This window comes from Poecile atricapillus, chromosome W (genome assembly GCF_030490865.1).
Source record: "Poecile atricapillus isolate bPoeAtr1 chromosome W, bPoeAtr1.hap1, whole genome shotgun sequence".
Taxonomy (NCBI): Eukaryota; Metazoa; Chordata; class Aves; order Passeriformes; family Paridae; genus Poecile; species Poecile atricapillus.
In genome coordinates this window covers 25,898,385-25,919,468 of record NC_081288.1, presented here as the reverse complement: position 1 = coordinate 25,919,468, position 21,084 = coordinate 25,898,385, and the positions used below count along the sequence as shown (strand labels likewise).

The 21,084-nt window shown below is 50.4% G+C and overlaps 1 protein-coding gene across 2 annotated transcripts; it reads left to right on the top strand.

Annotated features, from left to right (window-relative positions):
- Positions 1-1,605: 1,605 nt before the first annotated feature.
- Positions 1,606-9,916, top strand: LOC131592487 (complement C1q tumor necrosis factor-related protein 6-like). 2 transcript variants are annotated; one of them, XM_058864029.1, is made up of 3 exons: positions 1,606-1,778; positions 5,680-5,917; positions 7,443-9,916. In XM_058864029.1, the coding sequence occupies exons 2-3, from the start codon at positions 5,686-5,688 to the stop codon at positions 7,988-7,990; spliced, it is 780 nt and encodes a 259-aa protein (XP_058720012.1). In that variant the 5' UTR covers positions 1,606-1,778; positions 5,680-5,685; the 3' UTR covers positions 7,991-9,916. The 2 variants fall into 2 exon arrangements, with proteins under 2 accessions (XP_058720012.1, XP_058720013.1); XM_058864030.1 differs by lacking the exon at positions 1,606-1,778 and adding an exon at positions 4,694-4,794.
- The last annotated feature ends 11,168 nt before the right edge of the window (positions 9,917-21,084 follow it).

Sequence of the window (21,084 nt, the reverse complement as noted above, 5' to 3'; positions counted from 1 at the left end):
GCACTCCTTCTGAGAGCTGATATGCCCTGAGTAGTGATCTACTGTTGATAAGTGATACGGGCAGGTCTAGGGGTGTGCATAGGAGAGGACGACAAAAGAGTAATATTTTCTGGGTCTTCACAGGAGTGGATGGGAGGAGGGCGCCGTCAGGGGCATGCAGATACAGAGAAGCAGAAGGCAGCAGGCTTGCCCAAAGGTTATTTTTAAGAACTGGTTCAAACAGGCTACGGTGTCACCTGGAATCTCCCACCCAGCCAAGCTGCCGGATCTAGATGTTCACATGGCAGAAAACTCTTTCTGGTTGCAGTAGGGATAGTCCTTGTAGTCATATGACAGATTTTGGGGTGGATACCAATGCAGTTCCTTGGTCTCATAGGCAGGGTCACAAGGCGAGGGTAAGAGATGGGACACTCAAGTTGGAAAAGCTGCTGATGGGGAGAGGGGCAGCCTGGGTGATGCTGTGAGGCATCTCCAGCTGGTACAGCTTGTCAGCCAGTGTCTGGTACCCTCCCTGCTCAGCTGTGTCACACAGGGACTGGCTGTGGGGGCACTGGAAAGTAGGAGACAAGCTCGCACTTTCACACTCACTATTGGAGACTGCCAACAACAGCTTTGCTCAAGCAGTGAGTGCAGGTGAAGGGCTCTTCCAGCTGCTCCTCAGCCACGTGGCATTTCAGCAATGCACAGCAAGGGAAAAAAAAAAAAAAAAAAAAAAAAAAAAAAAAAAAAGCAGAGACTTTGCCAGGCCTTGATCTCTGTGTGAGACAGGCCAGGCCGCCAAGCAGCACACAGCAGAAATCCCTTCTGGCAGAAGTGCCTTCAAACTCAGCAGCAGCCTGCATAAAGCCAGGGAACGTGTTGTTTCTGCTTGGTCTAGGCCCCACATGGGCAGAAGTCTAAAGAGAAATGTAGCCACGCAGCTGGCATCTAATAGGTCTGCTGGTCCTTCGAGACGTAGAAAGCATTCTAAGCCAGTAACTTTGTACCATGCTGGTGCTCTTGAGTAACAGGAGCTGGCTGTTGCACAAGCCCTGTGCACAGACGTGGAGTCCACAGGCTGTAAAAGATTCATCTAACCACAGAATCACAGACTAGTTTGGGCTTGAAGGGACCTTTAAAGGTCACCTACTCTTCCCAGCCTCTTCTGCTGCCTGGCCAGAGATGATCAGTGATCCTGGTACAGCAGAGTGACAGCTGCTGTTACAGGATAACCTGAGGGCACCACAACTTACTGAAGCAAAAATCTGCATTACCACCTTTCCATGTCTCAGGTGTACCCTCCTCCCCACTTACAGGCACTATGGAAGGGCCAGGCAAAGGTACCCAGGAGCAGCCAGGCTGTGATGGAGAGGAGACAAGTGCAGAGCAGTGCTGCTCATCCCTTCCCAGCTCTTGAAACACATGTGAGCTCTCTCTCCAAGGGTAGTAACAGCAGTAGCCAAAAGCCTGAACTTTGCTTCCAGAAGGAATCAGCTGTTGAGCTGAGCAAATTGTGATGCCGTGCAGGGTGGGTGGAAGAAGGGAGGGAGGAAGGGAGGGAAGAAGGGAGAGAGGGAGGGAGAGCCAAGCCTGACACGGGCCGGAGCAGGAGGGGAGGCACTCACAAAGGCCTTGGAGGCAGGATGGAAAAGACAGTAATTACATAAGAGCACTTGGCGAGCATCTGGCTGGAGTCAGCTGGGCCCTGCCGGCCCTCCCTCCCGCGCTGCTAACCAGGAGCAGCTGAGGATACAGGATACAGATAACTCAGCGTGGGACCCCTGCAGAGGGGAGCGGAGGTAAGAGGTGCTCCGCTTCCCCTCCCAGCTTGTGATGCCCTTGAAGATTAGGGACAGAGGAGTGGGGAGCACGGGGAAGGAAAGGCAGCTGTGGTGGAGGAGGAGAAGCAGTCAGGAAGGGGAAGAGAAGGGGCTCTGCCTCTTGGTGAAAATGATACCTTAGCTCTGGAGGTTTGGTGAGGGAGGAGCTGTGAGGGCTGATTGTTTATGTTTGTGTGTGTGTGTGTGTGTGTGTGTGTGTGTGTGTGTGTGTGTGTGTGTGTGTGTGTGTGTGCAACAGGACAGATGATTTACATGTGTCACAGGGGAGCTGAGCTGTACACAGGGGCTACAGAGAAGAGAGAACATCAATTTCCTTCTCCATACCTCTGGTAGGGAGGGGTAATAGTATGGATGCAGCCACTGAGGTAGAGACAGTCTTTGTCCCCCTACTTTGTCAGTGTTGGGGTGGGTATAGGAAAAGAGAGGAAATGGAGGAGGAGGAGGAAACAGCTGCTTTTGAGCAGGGATAGTTGCAGTATGATCTGGACAGTGCTTCCCTGGGCTGCCTCCAAGGCAAAGTGTGTGATGAGGGAGAGCGAAGATCGTTGGGCACACAAGGTGCCCTCAGGCTTGAACTGCATTTTAAAATATGGCTGGCACAGGTTTACTGGATAAAATTCTCAAAATCTCCTGCAAATGTGGCTGCCCTGGCAAAATATTTCTGGTACACACTGTTCCCTTCAGGGAGCAGGGCAATATCACCCTAACAAATGGCATAAACTTCTGCCCAGCTGGGCAATGCCACCAGAGCACATCTTTGTTTTCTGGCTCTTGGCATGTCCCTATTCAGCCCAGATGAGACATTAAATATAAAGTCCTGCTTCCTCCCCACTGTGAGCTGTTCTTGCAGTCAGATGAGGCACAGGCAAAGGCCCCAGCTGATGAGGTCCCCTGTGAAGAACATCTGCTTGGCTGTGAGCAGCTCAGGAGTGCAGATGGAAATGAGGACAATGGCCTCCCTCCTACCTGTTTCCCTTGGAAGGGTGGAAGAGGCCAGGAAAAAGGCCAAGAACTGCAAAAGTGGGTAGTGTCATGTTTGGAAATAAGCCAGGCAGGAAAACCTGAGAGAGGCACTGCAGGAGCTTTTTTGGGACAGAGAAGAGCTTTGTCTTCAGTATCAGTCTCTAAGTTTTCATGCACCCCAGAAAATTTACTTGCCTCTAATAGTACTGTCAGCTGCCAAAATTCCCACCAGCAGCAGCCAGGAGTAGACAACATGACTGATCACAAAAGCCCTCTTCTGTCAGCTGCTAAGGCTCCATTAGCAAGAAGTATTGCCCTAACCTTCCCCCCCTGCTCTTAAAAGGGGAAACTGAGGCACAGATGAACGTGGGCAACTTGCAGTGGACTTCATTGCACATCAGTGCTGGAGCCCTTTGAGGAGCTCATGCACTCAGCAGTGAATTTCTCTGTCCTCTTCCTGCCCCAGCTGGAAGGCATGTTCACTCCATGTTCATTGAGCTCCAGGCTGACAGGCAGCCTGAGAATATCTCCAGGCCTCCCAGCCCCCATTCCTCCCTTCCCCCCACAGCTCACAGTACATATTTTCCCAGAGTTTTCCGCTTGCTTCTCCAGTGGTTCTGGGGTCCTGCCAAACGCCAGCCACTCTCTGGGAAGCGGGGCCTCCCATTCCTAAACCAAACAAATGGGAGAAGGGAAACAGGGAAAGAAAAAAGTCCCAGCACACACAGACACGCTCAAAACCTTATTCCCCTCAGAAACCTTGGAGCCTTCTGCAGCTCCTACTGGAAATTACAGGAGGCACACCGCTGACTTGGCATTTCTGACTCCTGCAGAGCAGAGAAGTTGTCCATCCTTCCTTCTGCCTCCCAAAGATCCATATGTGAACACACCCCCACATACCCAGGGTATAAATACCCAGGTCAGTTTTGGTTCAGGGTAGAATCTTCTAATCCTCTTCCCAACAGACTCCACAGTGTGAGAAAAATCTCCCATCTCTTGCACCCTGCGTTCTTCTCCCCCCCAAATGCCCTTCATTCCAATGTTCTGGTGCAGCCACATTGTGCATACCCCAAAGGCACAAGCTTGTCAGCTTGGCGCCAAGCTGGGGACAATGGTCAGAGCCAGGGTTTGTTTCCAGATCCCCAGTTTTGCTGGCAGGCAGCTCCCAGCAGCCAGGCTCTGCTTCAGACCAGGCACACCCCTCCCATCCAAAATGCTCGGCCTGGGACCTAAACAGGGGACATGACCAGGGGATGACACGTGCTGAAGCACAAGGCTTGGGGCTCTGCCCAGGCAGAGGGGATGACCAGAGAGGGAAAAAAACTGATGCCTCTCCCAGTTGGCAGCTGCTCCTGCTAGAAATATCATGCCTGGGGCAGGAGGCCACAGTGACGTGCAGGAAAAACAATGCAGGAGAGAATGAAAGATGAAGTTTGGGGACTATGAGTGGGTCAGGCACAGCTGGGGAGAGAGTGTGGCCAAGTGAAGGACTCAAGCATGGGACAAGGGACTGTCCCATGTGCCAAGGACTGAGGGCAGATTCCTGTAGCATCCTGCCTGAAGGAAAGTCTGTCTCTTGCACCAATGCACCTTACCTTGTCCATGCTGAGATGCCAAGGGTGGCACACTGCCCCGCTGCTGTCCACCCCTTGCACAGGGCACAGTCTGTGCTGCCTGCAATTTTTCCTGGCTGGAAGTGAAAAGGCAGAGAATAAAACCAAAACGAACAACACGTACAAGGAAAAGGCACTTCCTAGGAAAGAGTTAAAAAGACGCTGAAACCCAAGCCGGTTTAGGATGGAGAGCACCCAAAGCCAGGGAGGGAGAAGGAGGGAGAGGAGAGGGGAGGGAGCCGGTCCAAGCCTAGCTTGCGCACCCAGCCAGCGCTGAGCAGTGCCTGTGCCAAGAGCCGGCTTCCTTAAAGCCATGGGCCCAGGGGCCTGCCCTGCAGGCAGAGGGGAGCCGGCGAGCAGGGGCTGGGAAGCGAGGAGGGGAGCCTTGGGCCCCGGAGGTGAGCAGCTGTGCTGTGCTGGGGGGCAGGCAGCAGGATGGGGGGCACAGGCTGCGAGAGGGGCTTTCTCGGCTGCTCGGCGTGTCTGTCTTTCGTAAGCAAAGCTTCTCCGCAAGCTGCAGAGCTTCACATCCTTCACCGTCGGCAGCGAAGCAGCTCCCCTCGGGTCTGCCCAAAGGCTGAGCTGGGGAGCTGGGAGTGCCCCTGGGGGGTGCTGGGGTTTGCCTGAGAGCCCACTGGGCATGGGTGGGAGGGGACCGAGCCGGCGGGACCGGTGGGATTTGGTGGGGGAACGGAGGGGGCTGAAGTTAAGTTCCCAGCCCACAGGAGAAGAGGCATCTCTGCCGAGAGATGTGGGCCAGGCTCCATCTGGGACATGGGGATTTTGGGGTTAGATTCCTATAAAGAGTTGATATGCAGTGATAGGAGGGCTGGGGACATTTTTTACAGTGCTTCTCACAGATTGAGCAGCCTACCAGAGCATGCTTTTGCTAAAGAACTGTTGAGGCTGAACTCAATGACCCTAGAGGTCTTTTTCAGTCTTAACAAATCTATGATTCTGTCTCCTTCCTCTATCCCAGCCTGGGGACTGAATATTCTAGTGGCTTTAATGGTTTGCCTAGTCAGCATCAAGCCTTCTCCCAGGGCCAGCACCGAGTCTCCACTGGCCTGGGCACAAGGGCGTGGGGCACCCTCTTGGGCCATGCGGTTGCTGCTCAGATTGCAGCCTTGAACAAGCATGTAAGCTCCCTCCACAGGACAATGCCATTTCATCCCACCCCTGGCTCCAGCCACAGAAAGATGTTTTATCGTGATCTCTGTTCCATCCCTTATGTTCTCCCCCTTCCTATACCTCACTCTTGGCACTTCCTCATATCTTCCCAGGTCACCATGGACATAACCTACCTGCGCACATCCCTGACCTTCCTTTTTCTCCCTCTTGTTGTGTTTGGGGCACCCGCTGATGAACCCAACCTCACAGAACCAGGCCCTGGTGCTTGCAAGCGCTGTTGTGACTCACTGGACTCTTCCACAGATACCCCACCAGTCCCTCCCAGCCACCACCACTTTCCCTACCCAGTGCCAGAGGTCCGTCCCTATATCAACATCACCATTCTGAAGGGTAAGTCTTTGCCCCGGATGCCAAGACCAGCTCAGGGACTGATGGCATTGCAGGGGAGGTGACAGCTGGATTGCTGGCATGCTGGTTGTGCCATCCTGGAGGATAAGTGACCACACTCCCTGTGCCCAGGGTTTAGATGTTTTGTGCTGTGATGAAGAGTAGCCTGGAGGGATGGAAGTCAGTGAGTACCTCTGCTGTGATCTCTGTGTCTCAGGATGCTGCCTGCTGCTAACTCTTCCTCCTTGCTAGCACAGGAGTGGCACTGACAGCCTCTTGCCAAGCTGGGAGGACACATTCCTTGTCTCAGATTCACTGTAGTGCCTGAGGGAAGGAACAGTCCTTATCATCTGCAAAATAAGCACGTTTTGAGAGCATTGGCACCCAGGTTGTGGGGAAACCTCCATCTCTGTGGGTCATATTTGGGAGAGGGAGGAGGACAAAGGGAAGCAGCAGTTATTTGCGAGCACCTCCAGGTTCAACTGGAGCTCATTCCACCCTGCAGTGGCTGGCTTGGCTAACGGGAAAGGGTTCCCTATTTTAGATCAGCTCCTCCCTTCAGGACTCCCCTTTTAGCCTTTGCTGTGGGCAAAAGCCTGTTCCCAGCTGGATGCTGCCACACACCTTGTAGCTCTGTGGTTTGTCTGGGTTAACTCAGCGGATGCTCTGCCTGAAAGAAGCTGCAGTCCATCAAAGCTCAGAAGGGCAGATAGAGGCCTAGACTAGAGTGGGGTGTCACAGGGGGACCTTCAATACCATGCAGTGGATGGAGAGGAGGAAAAGAACAAGATACAGATTTTGAATGCTGTCACTGGAGGCTGCTCTGAGTCCCATTTCTTCTCTGTATACAGAAAGTACATTCTGGTGCCGGTCTCTCTCTGTATTGATGCCTGCCCAAGTGTGTGATGGACAGTGCACACAGCCCAGGTTAGAACTGCAGTATTAATTAGACAAGATGCTCAAAGCATCCCAGTGTTGTGAAAGTACCATCCCTCTAAGTTGCAGTGCTCCCTCTGCCCAGTCCAGCTTGGATCTTTTCCCTCTGACCCACCCTATTGTCCCTCCCTAATCATATTGCCCCACGGGTGTCAGCAGTTCTTCCCCTTCCACAGCCTACAGCAAGGCCGGTGTGCATCCTGTGTGGATAATTGGGTCACAGGAGATGTGTGTGGGAGGGCCAGGCTGCACTGGAGGGAAAGGAATGTGGGAGACGAAGAAGAGGTCAAGTGGTACTTTGGATTGCTGGGCTCCCTCTGAGGCTGAAGTCTCCTAGGGAGAGGTCCTGGTGCGTCCAGCAGAGCCGTATCATTTGGTGAGCAGGGGATTCATTGGGGAAGAGACTCCAGTCACTCCCAGAGCTCCGCTAGCTCCTTTCCCATGAGGAGCAGAGGTATTGAGACCCTCAAAGTGTTCCTTCGGGCATTGCCCCATTTGTGTGCAATCCTCTGCCTCCTCATTAGGCCTTCTCACCACCACTTCCACATCTTCTGGAATCACACTGAGTTGTGTCCTCTGCTTCCTCCTGCAGGAGAGAAAGGAGATCGGGGAGAGCCTGGGATGCCAGGGAAATGGGGCAAAGAAGGACCACGAGGCGAGCGGGGCGCCCAGGGCCAGAAAGGCAGTAAAGGACAGATGGGCACAGCGGGAGACCCCTGCAAGCATCAGTACGCTGCATTCTCTGTCGGTCGCAAGAAAGCGCTGCACAGCAGCGAGGGCTTCCAGGTCTTGATCTTTGACACTGTCTTTGTCAACCTCTACAGCCACTTCGACATGTTCAATGGCAAGTTCTACTGCTCGGTGGGTGGACTTTACTATTTCAGCCTCAATGTCCACACCTGGAACTTCAAGGAGACCTACATGCACATCATGCACAACGAAGAAGAGGCGGTCATCCTGTATGCCCAACCCAGTGACCGCAGCATCATGCAGAGCCAGAGCCTCATGCTGGAGCTCCAGGAAAATGATGAGATCTGGGTGAGGCTCTACAAGCGGGAGCGGGAGAATGCCATTTACAGTGATGATGTTGATGTGTACATCACCTTCAGCGGGTACTTGGTCAAGCCCAGCATTGAATAACTGCCTCTCATCTTCCTTGGGGCCTCTTAGGCCTTTTCCTTTTTCCCCTCTCTCTCTCTCTTTCTGTCTCAATCTTTCTCTCTCTTTACTGCCCGTAACCACTGCAAATCACTTGGAAATGGGCCTGTCAAATCTCAGGCACTGAGTGTGAAACTTGTCATGCTGGCTCCCACCTCACATTCTCTTGTAGCCAGGCCTGTATCTGTCCACTTTCCATCATGGCACTACCACCTCTTGCCCCTCACCTCATAACCCCACCTTAGGTTATTGGCTTCTTCTCAATCCGCCAGCAAGCTCCCTCTGGCATTTAGGCTTCTAGAGCAAGAGGAAAGCTAAAATGCTGCTCCTGGGCCTGTGTCTCTCTTTGGGGCTTCATACATAAAGGTCTCCTGTGGAAAGGACTAGAAAGTCCCCACTGCCAAGGTACATCCTGGCTCCTCTCCATCCTAACTAGACATACCAATTTTGCAGCCTCAAACAAGGTCTTAATGTCACATCTGGTATCTGGATTCTGGAGAGGGGACTGGGATCTGATGGTCTCCTGTAGCACAAGGAAGATGTAGAAGCACTGAGAGAGGATATTGTCTTTCCAAAAAGGGAGCTGTTGGCCTTCTAAACTGGCTTTCCATGGACACCCTTCTTTGTCACAGAGTCCAGGCTGATTGTCAAACCTAGACCTGGTGGGATTTTCCTCCTCTGTTCCAGCTCTAGCTCTTCAAAGAGATGAAGGGCCAGACACCTGGCCAGACCCTTCATGGGCATCTGCCCATGATTTAGTAGAGGCAACCATTCTGTTCCCACTAGTGATCACCAGTACAGAATGAGAGAGAGAGAGAGAAAACCTTGAAGCCCCCCTCCCCTCCCACACCTCCCCTGGGGTGCTACTCAGTCTTGGCTCAACAGCTATGGGAAGCTAGTCCAGAGAGCAAACCCAAATCTGCTCTCCTTTGGCTGAGGTGCCATTTCATTGTCCTCCTGAAGGTGGTTCTCCCACACTGGTGTTGAAGGACCACTGTTTCAGGGCCTGAGCTCGAGGCTGTAGGGGCAATTGCAGTTCAGTCAATTCCAAACCTGAGCAGGCTGTCACTTCTTTGCCTCTGTGGTGGAACAGAGATAGAGGTGAGACCACAGCACCTTGCCCAAGGGTTAAAAGCTTCCCTGCCGTATGCTCCATGCCCTTTTCTGGCAATCTCATCAGAGTAACTGAGAAAAGCATGTGGCTAAAACAAACCCTCGCTCTTTTTGTCAGGTTGGAGATGTCGCAGTGAGAAAGGAATGCCAGTGGTAGGGTTTTCTAGTACTATTTATATTGGTCTCACCCTGCTCCCACTCACATCCCTCTGGAGGGGATGCTGCAGTCCTGGGGGGAGCAGGTGAGGCTGGCTCAGCACTTTAGGAAACCTACTTCCACATGTCGTGATGCTCCCACAAACAGCAGTGCCAAGACTTGTCTCTTTTTTGAGTCTCAGGGCAGGAGAAGCAGGAGAAATGCAAGTATTTCTCCTCTGCTCATCACTGATCATGAAATCTTCAGACTTAACCGGGTTCTGCTGTCTCAAGATTAGCCACAGTCTCTGCCTATAGCACCTGGGACTGCCAGGGCTCTTCCAGACGAGATGTGCATCATTATACAAGATTAGGTTTGGTACACACAGCCCAGGATAGTATAGGAACAGGGACCAAGGCTAAATACTAAAACTGACCTTGAAAAAATGGCAGGGCATTTTCTCTCTTATCCTCTTTACTTACTCTCCATGCTTTTTTAGGGAAGCTGTACAGACTGTAGTAAGTCTTAGGAAATTTGCTCTGGATCCTCTCCACCACTGTCAATGAGGCAATGGGTGGAAAAAACAAAGTTTCACTAAGGCGAGGCTGATTTTTTCACAGGGAAACATGTGATGAAGGGATCATGGAAACTAAAGGGGACTGTGAGTTTCGTCCTCTCCCTTAGCAGGTGCAGTGTGTGGAATTGCTCAGAGACAGGATTTCAGATAGCAGAGGAAGCAGAAAGGTGCAGGTGATGCTCAGGACTGAATCCCTTTCTCTCTTTCCCAACAGGCTGCAAACCCAGATATAATCTATTTACAGTGTATAGTGCCCCATGCCTCCCTGAAGAGAAGCAAGCCTCTCTAACACTGAATATCTCCATAAGCAAGCTTCCTTCTTTCTCCTTTCCTATTTGGTGATTGAATGTTGGTGACAGGTCTCCTGTGCTACCCATGAGCAGCCAGAGGGTGCCTGATGCACGTGAGAGGAGGGCAGGGGGACCAAAGGGTGTGTTTAACAGGCTTCTGGTGCTAAACAAGATGGCATTCCCTTGGTGCTAAATCAGATTTCAGGAGTATTGGGTGCTTTCTGGAAAGTGTAGTAGGCTGAGTTGTGACGTACTCTGGAATTAATGGTGCTTTATGTAACAAAACCAAACAAACTCCAAGAACTTTTGTATATATATATTTTTTCAGTGGTATTAAACTTTTTTTCCTTGGTTGTTTTGCACTTAAATCTGTTTTTCTCTCCCAACCTGTTCCTTCTAGCTCTGGTTATTGCTGAATGATGTGATGGAAAAGACACTGACCTGTAATTGACAGGTACAAAGTCTAACTCAGCTCTGAAACTTCCCTGGGTAATCCTGGGCAATCTTGTGTCTGTTTCCTTTGCAAAGAACCATTACCTTAAAAAATTTACTGCTTGAACACTTCTAATTGTGACAACCCTTTTGCTGGAAAAGCTTGCAGCAAATTCAAAAAAGGATTTTTTGGAGATTACAAAAAAAATCCCAGGACAATACAATGGGTTGTAGGAGTAGGCTTCAAATTGAAGAAGGCTGGGTTAATGTCAGAGTTCTCTTAAGGGAGATCAGATCCCTTGATCTTATGAAATTTTTAGCACATTCTTCTATCAAGTACTTGGTAAGCACAAGTGTTTTCTGTTTTCCCTATGATATTTCTCTTTTCCCTGCCAAGATCTGAAGGCCAGGAAATACAGTGTAGGAGGGATAGTAAACTGTTGACTGGACACTTGTGCTTCCTAATATTGGATTGAGTGGGAGTTCCAGAGTTAAGCTGGACATGCATATTTGGAATGCATGTGTGTGATGAGAAAGGTCTGAGAGTCAGGTCAGAGGTGCAAAGACAAGTGGTAATTGCTCATGAAGTGGAGGGAGAAGGGAAGACATCAGCAGGGACTGGTGACTTGTAAGCTTGAGTGAAAGATCTAGAAGGAGTAGAATCCTAATGACAGGGACATGCCTTTTGGGGTCTCAGTCCAAGTCAAAGAGGTACATGGGGTATTGTTTATCATCTTTGGACTGAGAGGATTCCTGCTGAGGTAGAAGGATAGGCAAAAAAACAAGATGAGGTGCCCATATAGGACCTTCTGTTTTGAGTTTAATTTGCCTTCACATAGTTTCTCCTGTGGTTTGATGTGTACCAGACACTTCATTTGGCAAAGCGTGGAATACATAATCATACACATCCCTACAGGCCTCTTTGGTCCTGTGTCAGGCCCAGGGCAGGGGCTATATATATCTTAGTAAATACAATACTCTGTCAGGTCAGAGCCCAGCCTTCTTCTCATTTTTTATTTACTTCAGAGGAAGCAGATAAAAATGTATCCTGAGGAAGTGTAGCAGTTGTGTTTGTGCATGTTCCTGCTCCTTGAGGTGAGATGCTGGCAGATTGGAAGTGACTTTGCCACACTTACAAAAGGTGAGGAAAGGAGGGAGAGAGAGGGGGAGGGAGGAGGGGGGACTGGAAATGTGTGTCCAGATCTTCAAGGAAAGTTCTCTATGATTTAACCTTTCAGCCTGCCACCTGAAATCTCCTCAGGGGGCTCAGATGCACGGTGACAGGCAGGGTTTGTAGCTGGTGCCACCCATCAGCCATGGATGCCTGACCTGTAGGTGAGGCTCAGCTCAGGCAAGGTGGACCCTGCAATGCTTTGAAGGAACAAGGTCTAGAATGGGTCAGATGAGCCCTGCTGCCCTGCCAGTGAGTGCACTCGTGCCTGGAAGGCCATGAGATCATTCATTCATTCATTCATTCATTCATTCATTCATCCATCCATCCATCCATCCATCCATCCATCCATCCATTCATTCACCCACCCACCCACCCCAGGTCTGTGGTTTATTCCATGCAATGGAGCTGCCCTGTGGAACGTCATTCAGGGGTTGGTGACAGCCAGTATCTCTCTCCTGGGCAAAGCAGGTGTGCAGCTACAGCACTACCCCTGGAGCTGTGCCTATATTTCCCCCTGAAAGAGTGGTCCAAACTCTGCTGCAAAGGGTTCTGTGGACATGTCTGAAGTTTGTTCAAGGCATCTGTCACAGGGCTGTTCCTGAGATCTGCCTTCCTGCAGGTCCCTGCTCTTGCAGGTATGAAAGGGAGGGAGTGGGAGGGAGGATGTGAAGGGCAGGACATGGTGCTGTCTCTGGGAAAGGAAGCAAGTGCCAGGGACAAGTCAGGAGAAGCTGAAGGCCCTGCAATAGCTCCTTGCCCTGTTATAGCTGTGGGAAAGGGGAAGAGAGAAGCAGGGCAAGAAAAGTATGAAGGAGACCTTTGAGCCTGCAGGTGGGCACAGGTGGGTGTGCCTGTACCCAAAACACCAGCGAGAGCAGGGACACAAGAAAGCAGGACCTGGCTCCACATCCCCTCAGAGCCTTTGTCACAGGAGGGGCAGTCACAGGAATTGTCTCTGGCCTTGCCTCAGCTGCCAGCTGTGGTGCAAATCTGCCCCACACCAGTGCACTATTCAGTGGCTGCCACGCTGTACTGTAGCAGGTTTCTCCTCTGCTGCAGCCTGCTGTCCTTCCTCCTCTCCCCAACCACCCAGACAACCTGCTTCACTCACACCTCAGCCTTGTTTGTCTCCCAGAGTCCAGAGAGGGAGAGGGGGTGATGCAACACCCCCACCAGCATTGCCCAGTGCCACAAGCAGAGCTGCACCTCCCTCCATCCCTGATTGCAGCCAGCAGTGGATTCAGATCTCCTTTTTCTCAGCTTCCCCTTGCTGGCTGGGAGCTGCCATAGGATTTGAAGAGCTGGATGTGGACCCTGCTCATGGCTATGTGGGTGCTGGGACACAGCTGTATTTGAGGACAATTGTTCCACTGCCTAGTGTGGTGTGTGGCCCTTCTCTGACCACAGTGGCAAAGCAGGCGCTTGCCCAGTCACGCCAGGCTTCAGAGGCCAGCTCAGTGCTGTCACACTCTGCTGTGACACCCACACACCTATACCCACACACACCAACCTCACATGGACATCTCTCGCTTTCCTGCCAACAGAAATAGTTGCCCTTTGTGAGCCTGGCTCGCTCTGAAGATTCTATCAGGAGGTGGGCAGAGGCTGCTGAGGCTCCAGGCCTCTTTGGTACAGGCACAGCTCCCTCATCTAATGAAATACCTTCTCCTTCACACACGAGCTCTCTGTGATCTCCTGCCTTGCAGTTATACCACAGGGAGGGCCAGGGCAGAAGGTTTAAATCAAAGGCTTCTGACAGTTTCTCATTCCACAGACCACCCAGTCTCTCCAGTTTGTGTCACTTAACTCACAAATTACCTGCGAATTATTGCAAAACTTCACACTTTTCCCAGTCTCTGTTTGCAACAGTTAAAATGGGTCAGAGCAGCATGTAGAGCTCTCAGCTTGGAGAAGCTAAGGAGTAGGGAACCCCCCATCTACCTGGGAAGGTTGTAAATAGAGCCCTGGGAGAGTGGGAGGCAGGAGTCTGTGCTCTTTCTTGGCTCGTTTTAACACACTTGCCCCTGTTGCCAGTGCAGGTGAGGACGGAGGAGTGCAGAGGTGCCTCCACTGATGGTGTGACCTGCAGTGCACCTCTGAGGGGGCAGATGTGCCCACGCCTCACAGGTGCTACTGAGGGCAGATGCAATGCTGCAAAGTAGCCAGAGGAAAAAATGGTCCACAGAGGACAAGGAGGACAATAGGTCTCTTGTCTAACTGACCCACATCCTGCAGGCATCATTTTCACTGCTCTGATCCCCTGCTCTGAAGCCCTGACCACCTTCCAGGTGTTTGACAGGACAACGCCCTAGAGCAAGTGTCTTCCATGGGGTGCCTGATGGTCACTGCATTCTGTTTGCCCCACACATGCCTTTCTGGGTTTGTGGCATTCTCACATTCACCCCTATAGACTCTTTTTTTCCCCCCATGTGTCCTCAATTCTTCCCCTGAAGTAGTGGCATGGGGAAGATCACTAGAAAGGACATTCCAGGCAATGAAGCCCTGTCACCTGCAGCCACAATCAGCAATTCAGCAGATCTTTAGGGCCAAGGGTCCACAGGATTACTCTTACACACACAATCCAAAACACCTCCCAAGCCCTTGCTTTGCCCCAACTCCCACTTTTCTCTGAGCAGGTGGCATTGTTTTAGTCTAAAGGAATTATGCAGGCTTTTACAGCTGTACCACATGATTTTAAACTTTTTTTTAAAAAATTCTGTTTGTTCATTATATGGCAGATACTGAAGCACTCCCCTGACCCTCAGACAGGCTTCCTTCTCCTCCCTCATCCCCAATCCTGCCAGCCATGGAGGCAGAACGTCTGAGCATTCAGTTCAGTGGGTAGACCAAGGAGGGACAGTGGTGAGTTGGCTCAGCCCAAGACTCTCTTGTCCTTCAGGATGGCAACCTGAGGAAATGGAAAGAGGATGAATGCATAACCTTTTCTTTGGTGCAGGTCTTTTTTTTGTTGTTGTTTTTTCACTCCCACCTCCTCCTTTACATTCCTTTGCCAGTCCCGGTCACCATTTCAAAGCGCTGTTCAGAGAGCTCTCGGAGTGCAAAGTGCAGGGGGAGCAGGGGGAGGGCAGGTGAGGACAGAGAAGGGCGAGAGGAAAAGGTCAGTGACGCAAGCCCAAAGCGATGGCTCTCAGCTGAGCTGCTGTTTGTCCGCGGTGCGCTATTTCTACTCGGCAACAATTCACACATCTGGGGACCACAACTCCTTCCACCGCCCACGCTCTTCCCTCCCCAACCTCGGGCTGAGGCAGGGGAGGGGGAAGGAGGGAGAGATGCTGCACCAGCCTGCCAACATCATTTCCAAGACCAAAAGGATGAAAACCCTGAGCAGTCCTTTTCATCAGCCACCTTCCCCCTGAACGCTGAGCATCTCTGAAGAAGGAACCTGCTGCCTGCAAAGAGGGTGGGGAAAGTAGCAAGAAAAGGGGGGGGGGGGTCTTTTGTGGTGCACTGAAGGTCAGCACTGGAGAAATGTAGTGACGCTCTTTGAAACATAAAAGCAACAGTACATGTTTCCTATTAGAATTAAAGCCTCACCTAAGTAGACAGTGGCTCAGAGAAGGGGCCCTGGTGCCCGTGGACACGTGCTGTCCTTGGCCTGTTTCCAGGGTAAGCATTCAAGTGGAGCCAAGTGCTTGATGCCCCCCGTGCTCCCCACTGGGCCTGAACTGTGCTCCGTGTGTGTGTGTTTGTGTGCACGAATGTGTGCTCAGGTGCAAGCACAGGGCAGTGCCCCCACGGACCTTCCCTGCAGCCTGCTCCAGCCCTGGGGCACAGCACCCGCCTAAAATAGCCCTCCCAGCCCCATGCAATTGCTCTTTGCAACTGCAGGGAGAGGGGGGGTGAAATTATGAACTGCTTCAATGCTCTGTGCCCTTTCCTGCCTCCCATGTGGGAGCTACCAGAGCAACAGGGAATGGTGATATGCAAAATGACATTTCCTCCCTGCCCGTGTGTGTCAGTCAGGGAGAGAAGAGGAAGAAAGTGTGACCCTGTGTGTCTTTCTCTCAATGAACTAAGTCCCATTTTCCCTGAGACTTATACATCCCATTTCCCAAGCAGGGGCACAGCCTGTGGAGCGGATGAGGTGAGCTGCAGCTTGGGCTTTGCGTTATGGCAACAAACTTGATAGGTATCACATGGACAGGGTTCTCTGTTGCATCTCTCAAGGAGCATCTACAGGTTCCCCAGAGACCACAGTGAGGAAATAGCAGTGTCCACAGTGCTTGTTTTTCCTCCAAGTGGTGATCTCGCAATGTTCACAAGACTCTTGTCAGTAGTCTCCACTAACATGCAGCCTTGCATTCCCATAGCCACAGAATAGTCTTTTTGATTGTGTGCAGCCTCATCAAGCCCCAGAGCCGCTCTGCTACAGGCAGTTCACCTCAGAGGAAGGCTCCATAGGAGGAAAACCCTCAGGGGAGCAATCTCAGAGCTGAAACCCTGCAGAAGTGTGCTCTCAGGAGGGCTGGGGAGCTCTTTGTTCTGAGCTGTTTCACAAGGTAGTGGTACATCCCTTGAGGGAGTGAAGTCAAGTCCTTGTGTCAGGTGGTCCACCTGAACACCACCCTTCCCTTCCATTCCCTACACCACTGTGGCCTTTCTCATCTGACCTTCTGCCTCCCAAGGTGGGGAGCAGCAATGTTAGAGGGAAGATGGGGGAGAGCTGAACCCAGGAAACCACAGAGCAGAGAGAAAATAGCTCTTCTGGCTGTGCCCAGGGGAGAAACAGGAATGCAGATCCTGAGCAGTGAGCTGTAAGGAGACAGGAAGCTGCCTCCAAACAAGTAATTTCTGTTCAGGCATTTTAATGACATGAAAGTTAATAATTGCTGCAGTCACAAATCAGTAACCCCTGGAAGGGCTTAAGGGGGAGTAGGGGGTTGGCCCTTGGATAAACATGACATCACCAACCATATTTTAAAACAAAATCAACAATCCAATTAACTCCCTTTCTAGAAGCTGCTCAGGCAAAGAGATGAAGAAAACAGCAGCAAGGAGAGCTCTGAGCAGAATGGGGGTGGTGGCTGTAATGATTTTTTTTCCTCTAGAGAAGAAAGGGAAATGTGATTAAACTGGAAGCAAGCCTTGATAATCAAAATACCTGAGGGTTTATTCTCAAGAATCTCCTTACAGTATTGTGTCTTGTCTTCAAGCAATTTTGAATGTACAATAAATCCCTAAATTCTTCTCAATTTATTAGGTCTAGAAGCTGTCATTTCTTCATATTAGGCTTGCCAAGTATTTGTACCCTCTAACTTTAAATAGAGAGAGATGTAACACATTGACAGGCTGAAAAACAGAGCAGGGCTTTATCTCTCCAAGACTGCCCAGGTAATAAGGTAATGATTTCCCTCAAGGACAAGAGCAGCCACTGATGCTGAATAGCAAATCAGCCAGCATTCAGCTCATTGCCTTGCTTGGGCACAGAGTTGGTGTAAGGCTGTTCTCTGAGTCCAGTGCTGCCTTCCTGTAGAACATATCACTTGCACAGGCATTCCATCTTCAATACAGTTCTGTGAGCAAGTTCTGTAGGCATGCATCTTCAGTATTCAATGCCAGGAGAACCCCCAGGGACTTGCAGAGCCATGTTTAAATACTGTAAGTCAATAATGGCCCTACAGACCTGAGCAGTGGACACCTGGGTGTGATGCAAGACCCAGAGCCTGCTCTATGAATGTGTTTTTGAAGAAGAGGGGGAGGTCCTTTATGTCCCTTTCTCTGCTGTGGAAATTGAGACTCAGAGAGGATGTGAGAGCTGTGCACACACACTGACAGTCCCATGGGTACTTACCTTCCTTCCAGTTCCCACTGCTGAGTTTTCCATCGCAGTGTGCCAGAATAAGGCCCTCTGCATACACAGGCACCATGATGAAGCTGACAGAGATCACTTGCCACACTGCTGCGCCTCAAATGCCTGCTGGGCCTCAGACACCATGTTCACAGGCTCAGACAAGGGTGTAGGCAGTGGCCTTCCTTCATGTTGCTGGGCCAGGCCCAGGGTGATGGCTCAGGTCTTCCTTGAGGGTCTCTAGGGAAGGACTCTGGGTCTGAACAGCCGTTGTGGCACCACGAGCACTCATCAGGGAGACAGGCATCCACTCCTTGGAGCTCTCTCAGAGCTTGACTCTGCTGCTGGGCTCCAGCCCCTCCAGCCAATGTCCTGACACTGTCTAGTTCAACCCAAACATAATGGGGAGCCAGGGCTCAGGTCCCAAGCAGGGCCATCTCATGACTGTCCCATGCCTCTCCTCATGAGATCATTGCAGTGTGTTCACAGCCAGGCAGGCTAAGAGTGAAACTGCTTGACAGTAGCATGTTCTCCCTCCCACCCTTTTTCCCCCCACTTCTCTGAGGCTGTGACCATCACTGTCAAGGAGTGAAAGTGAACACCTCCTCCATCACCTCCCACCTCTGGCCTCTGACTTACCTCAAGGGAAAGTGCCTGTGAATGCCTCAGCCTCTTGCCACTTGTGTCCATGTTCTTCTATAGCCTACAGGGCTAGGGAATCCCTACTTCTGAACTTTGTGTATTCATGTGTATATTTGATGTCCACTGCCTTTATCAGGCATGTCTGTCAGGACACTCTGTAGGGCAGAATTTGGAAGGAAAGAAATGCAGGAATATCATCTGCTCTATAGGTAGGCATAGTACTTGCTGCCCAGCATTGTTACTCCATTGTGGTACCGAATTCCAGGTCTTAAACTCCTTTGCTTTTATGCTTCTCCATTTAAACACAGAGATTAACTTGAGGGCAATGTTTAGCCTGTAGCAGCAATATCTCTAGGAATGATGGAGCAGCAGGGAAAAAATCTCTCTCACATTAGCCCAAGTTTGCTGTTTTGATACAAAGTAAAGCCTTTTATAGGCTTGTAATGTGAACAAATTCAATAAAGACCTCGCTTATACACAGAGCAGTGGTTTCCCACAAGGCCATTTTTACAGACATTTTTCGGAGTAGAACCACAGTTTAAGGGGAAAATAACTGCACATGTTTTGAGAAGCGCACGCATACGAATGGCAGGAAATTCAATGCAAAGGTTATAGTTAAAACAACATTATTTGGAAAGTACCAGAAATAACCTGCAGAGCTTCTAGAGACCTTCACAGTGTATCCTGTCAGGAAGCGAACTTTAGTGGCCATCGGGGCATCTCTGCCCTCATCCCTGCACCTCCCGCTGGTTCTGTGCCCTTTCCACAGCTCCACTCCAGAGGGCCGTGGGGACAGGACACCGAGATGGATCTGCTGAGCCCTCCACTGAGCTCACCCTGGTGAGCTGGGCAGTTTGCAAGGCACCTCAGTTAGCCTGGCGCTCTGGTCCCACTGAGAGCCAGCAAAGGGAAGGGATGCCCCCAGCCTAACGAATGTGATGAGCTGATGATTCATGGGGTAGTTTGATACCACACAATACTTTCGCCCTTCAACACTTCTTCTCTGTGTCTGTTCCCCTGGTCACCTTTGCCATTTTGCAGACTCTCAGTGGACATGCAACTGAAAATGAGCAGTTTCAGCACCACTCCCCTTCTCTGATGAAAGCAGTGTGAGGGGGAAAAGTCTTGTGCATAAGTACATACCTCAGACTTGAGTATTTTAAAAACTTATGCTGCCCCTGAAACCAATCTGGACCAAGCAACACCTTTAACCAAACCTCCACATCACACTTGTACATGCCACTTAAACACTGAACAGCACTGACTGCAGTTTACCCATCTCAGCAACCATTATGGGGACAGGAAGGTAAAGACAAGAACACCTTGCATGTGTTGCTGACAATGTGGTTTTTTTTGGCTTCTCACATTACAAATGGCACCATTCCTAACAATATCAGTGTGAAGGAGATAAAAAGTGCCACATTCTCAGTAGCACAACATCTTGGGCAATCAAGTTCAAAAACGGTGCTGACAGCAAGCAAAATTTACATGTGCCAGGTGGGGTCTGGACATAATACCATTATCATGTTTCTGAAGGAAACCCTCACTTATTTATGCCACAGTTGTTGCTTCAATGCATTTTAAACTGGGTTTCCAAGGAAAATATGCTGAGGAATTGAGGTTTGGTTGTCTGTAGCTGATCCATCGGATCATTCCTCCTCCCCTCACAGTTTTGGAAAAGTCAGTCAATTCCAGTTGCTCTTGACAAAGAGGCATATCCCATATTGAGCAAGAGTATCTTGATAGAGGATTGCTGGTTTTCCATTGGGACCTTCCATGGAAAAGTCTTCAATGTGACATCAGTCCTTACTAGCTGGCACAAAATCTGCACAAGAATCTATCATAGAGAAACAGATCTAGAAAAGAACAGACTCCAGAGGGGCAGCTGATCACACAAATCCTTGTTTCCAGCTGCATCAGCCACCCATCTCCTATAGGGACTGACTGCATGTTAAGTTTTCCTCTTCCACTATTTCAGGTACCATAGTGCACAGTCAACCTGATAAGATTTTGATGCATTAAAAAAAACCCAAACTGAATCAGTGGAGGTTTTTTTTCCTTGATAAGCTGAACAGTAAAAAAACCTGTTCTTTGTGTACTTGCTTTCCCAAAGTGACCTCTGGTCTTAAGGAAGGTGTAGGTTTCTCTAGCTTGAAGGACAAACAGCAAAAATTCTGGTTAACATGAATGTTCTATTGCAGCTGCAGTGCTGGTGATTACAAGAATTTACAGAGAATTTCACTGCTTCAGCTGAGGATTTCTGTGCCAGAGTAAGCTGCATTAATTTTCAGAATTCCTGGGAAAGGTGGTCTGTGGCCTGATGATCCATGCCATTACATTTCCATCCTGATGGGAGCCTCCAAAGTGCAACATACACAGCCAGCAGTTAGCAGAGCAGGAGAGCTCACAGCTCGTCCTCTCCCCTGCTCCTTTTCGACAGAGGCTGGCTGGTTTTGATTTCCTGCCTGTCCTCCCCAGGCCTGGCCATGACAAGAGTTTTCAGATGCATTCAAATGACAGCTTTGGAGACTCCTGGTCCTTGTTGTGTGTGGTGAAGAAAGTGGTGCTGCACTCCACTACTGCTGGTTAAGCGAGTGCTTGGTTCTGCATCAACAGCAATGCTTTCCCAGAAATGGCCATGAGGATTGCAGCCCTCTGCAAAACAGCTCTGCCTTCAAACTACTGTTTCGCTCCAACACTACTTCTTTTTGAGGTCTAGTGTCTTCTGAGATCCAGTCTCTGGGCTGGGCTTCCTGTGACTAAGAACCCATCCTCCTCCTACACCTTTTTTCCACTACCCGAATCCAAGATCCCTTTGTTGTTAAACTAGGTCCCATCCTCCAGGTTCATAGAGTCCTCAAACAGAAACTGCTTGTGATTAGCCTCTTGCAACTTTTGGTCAG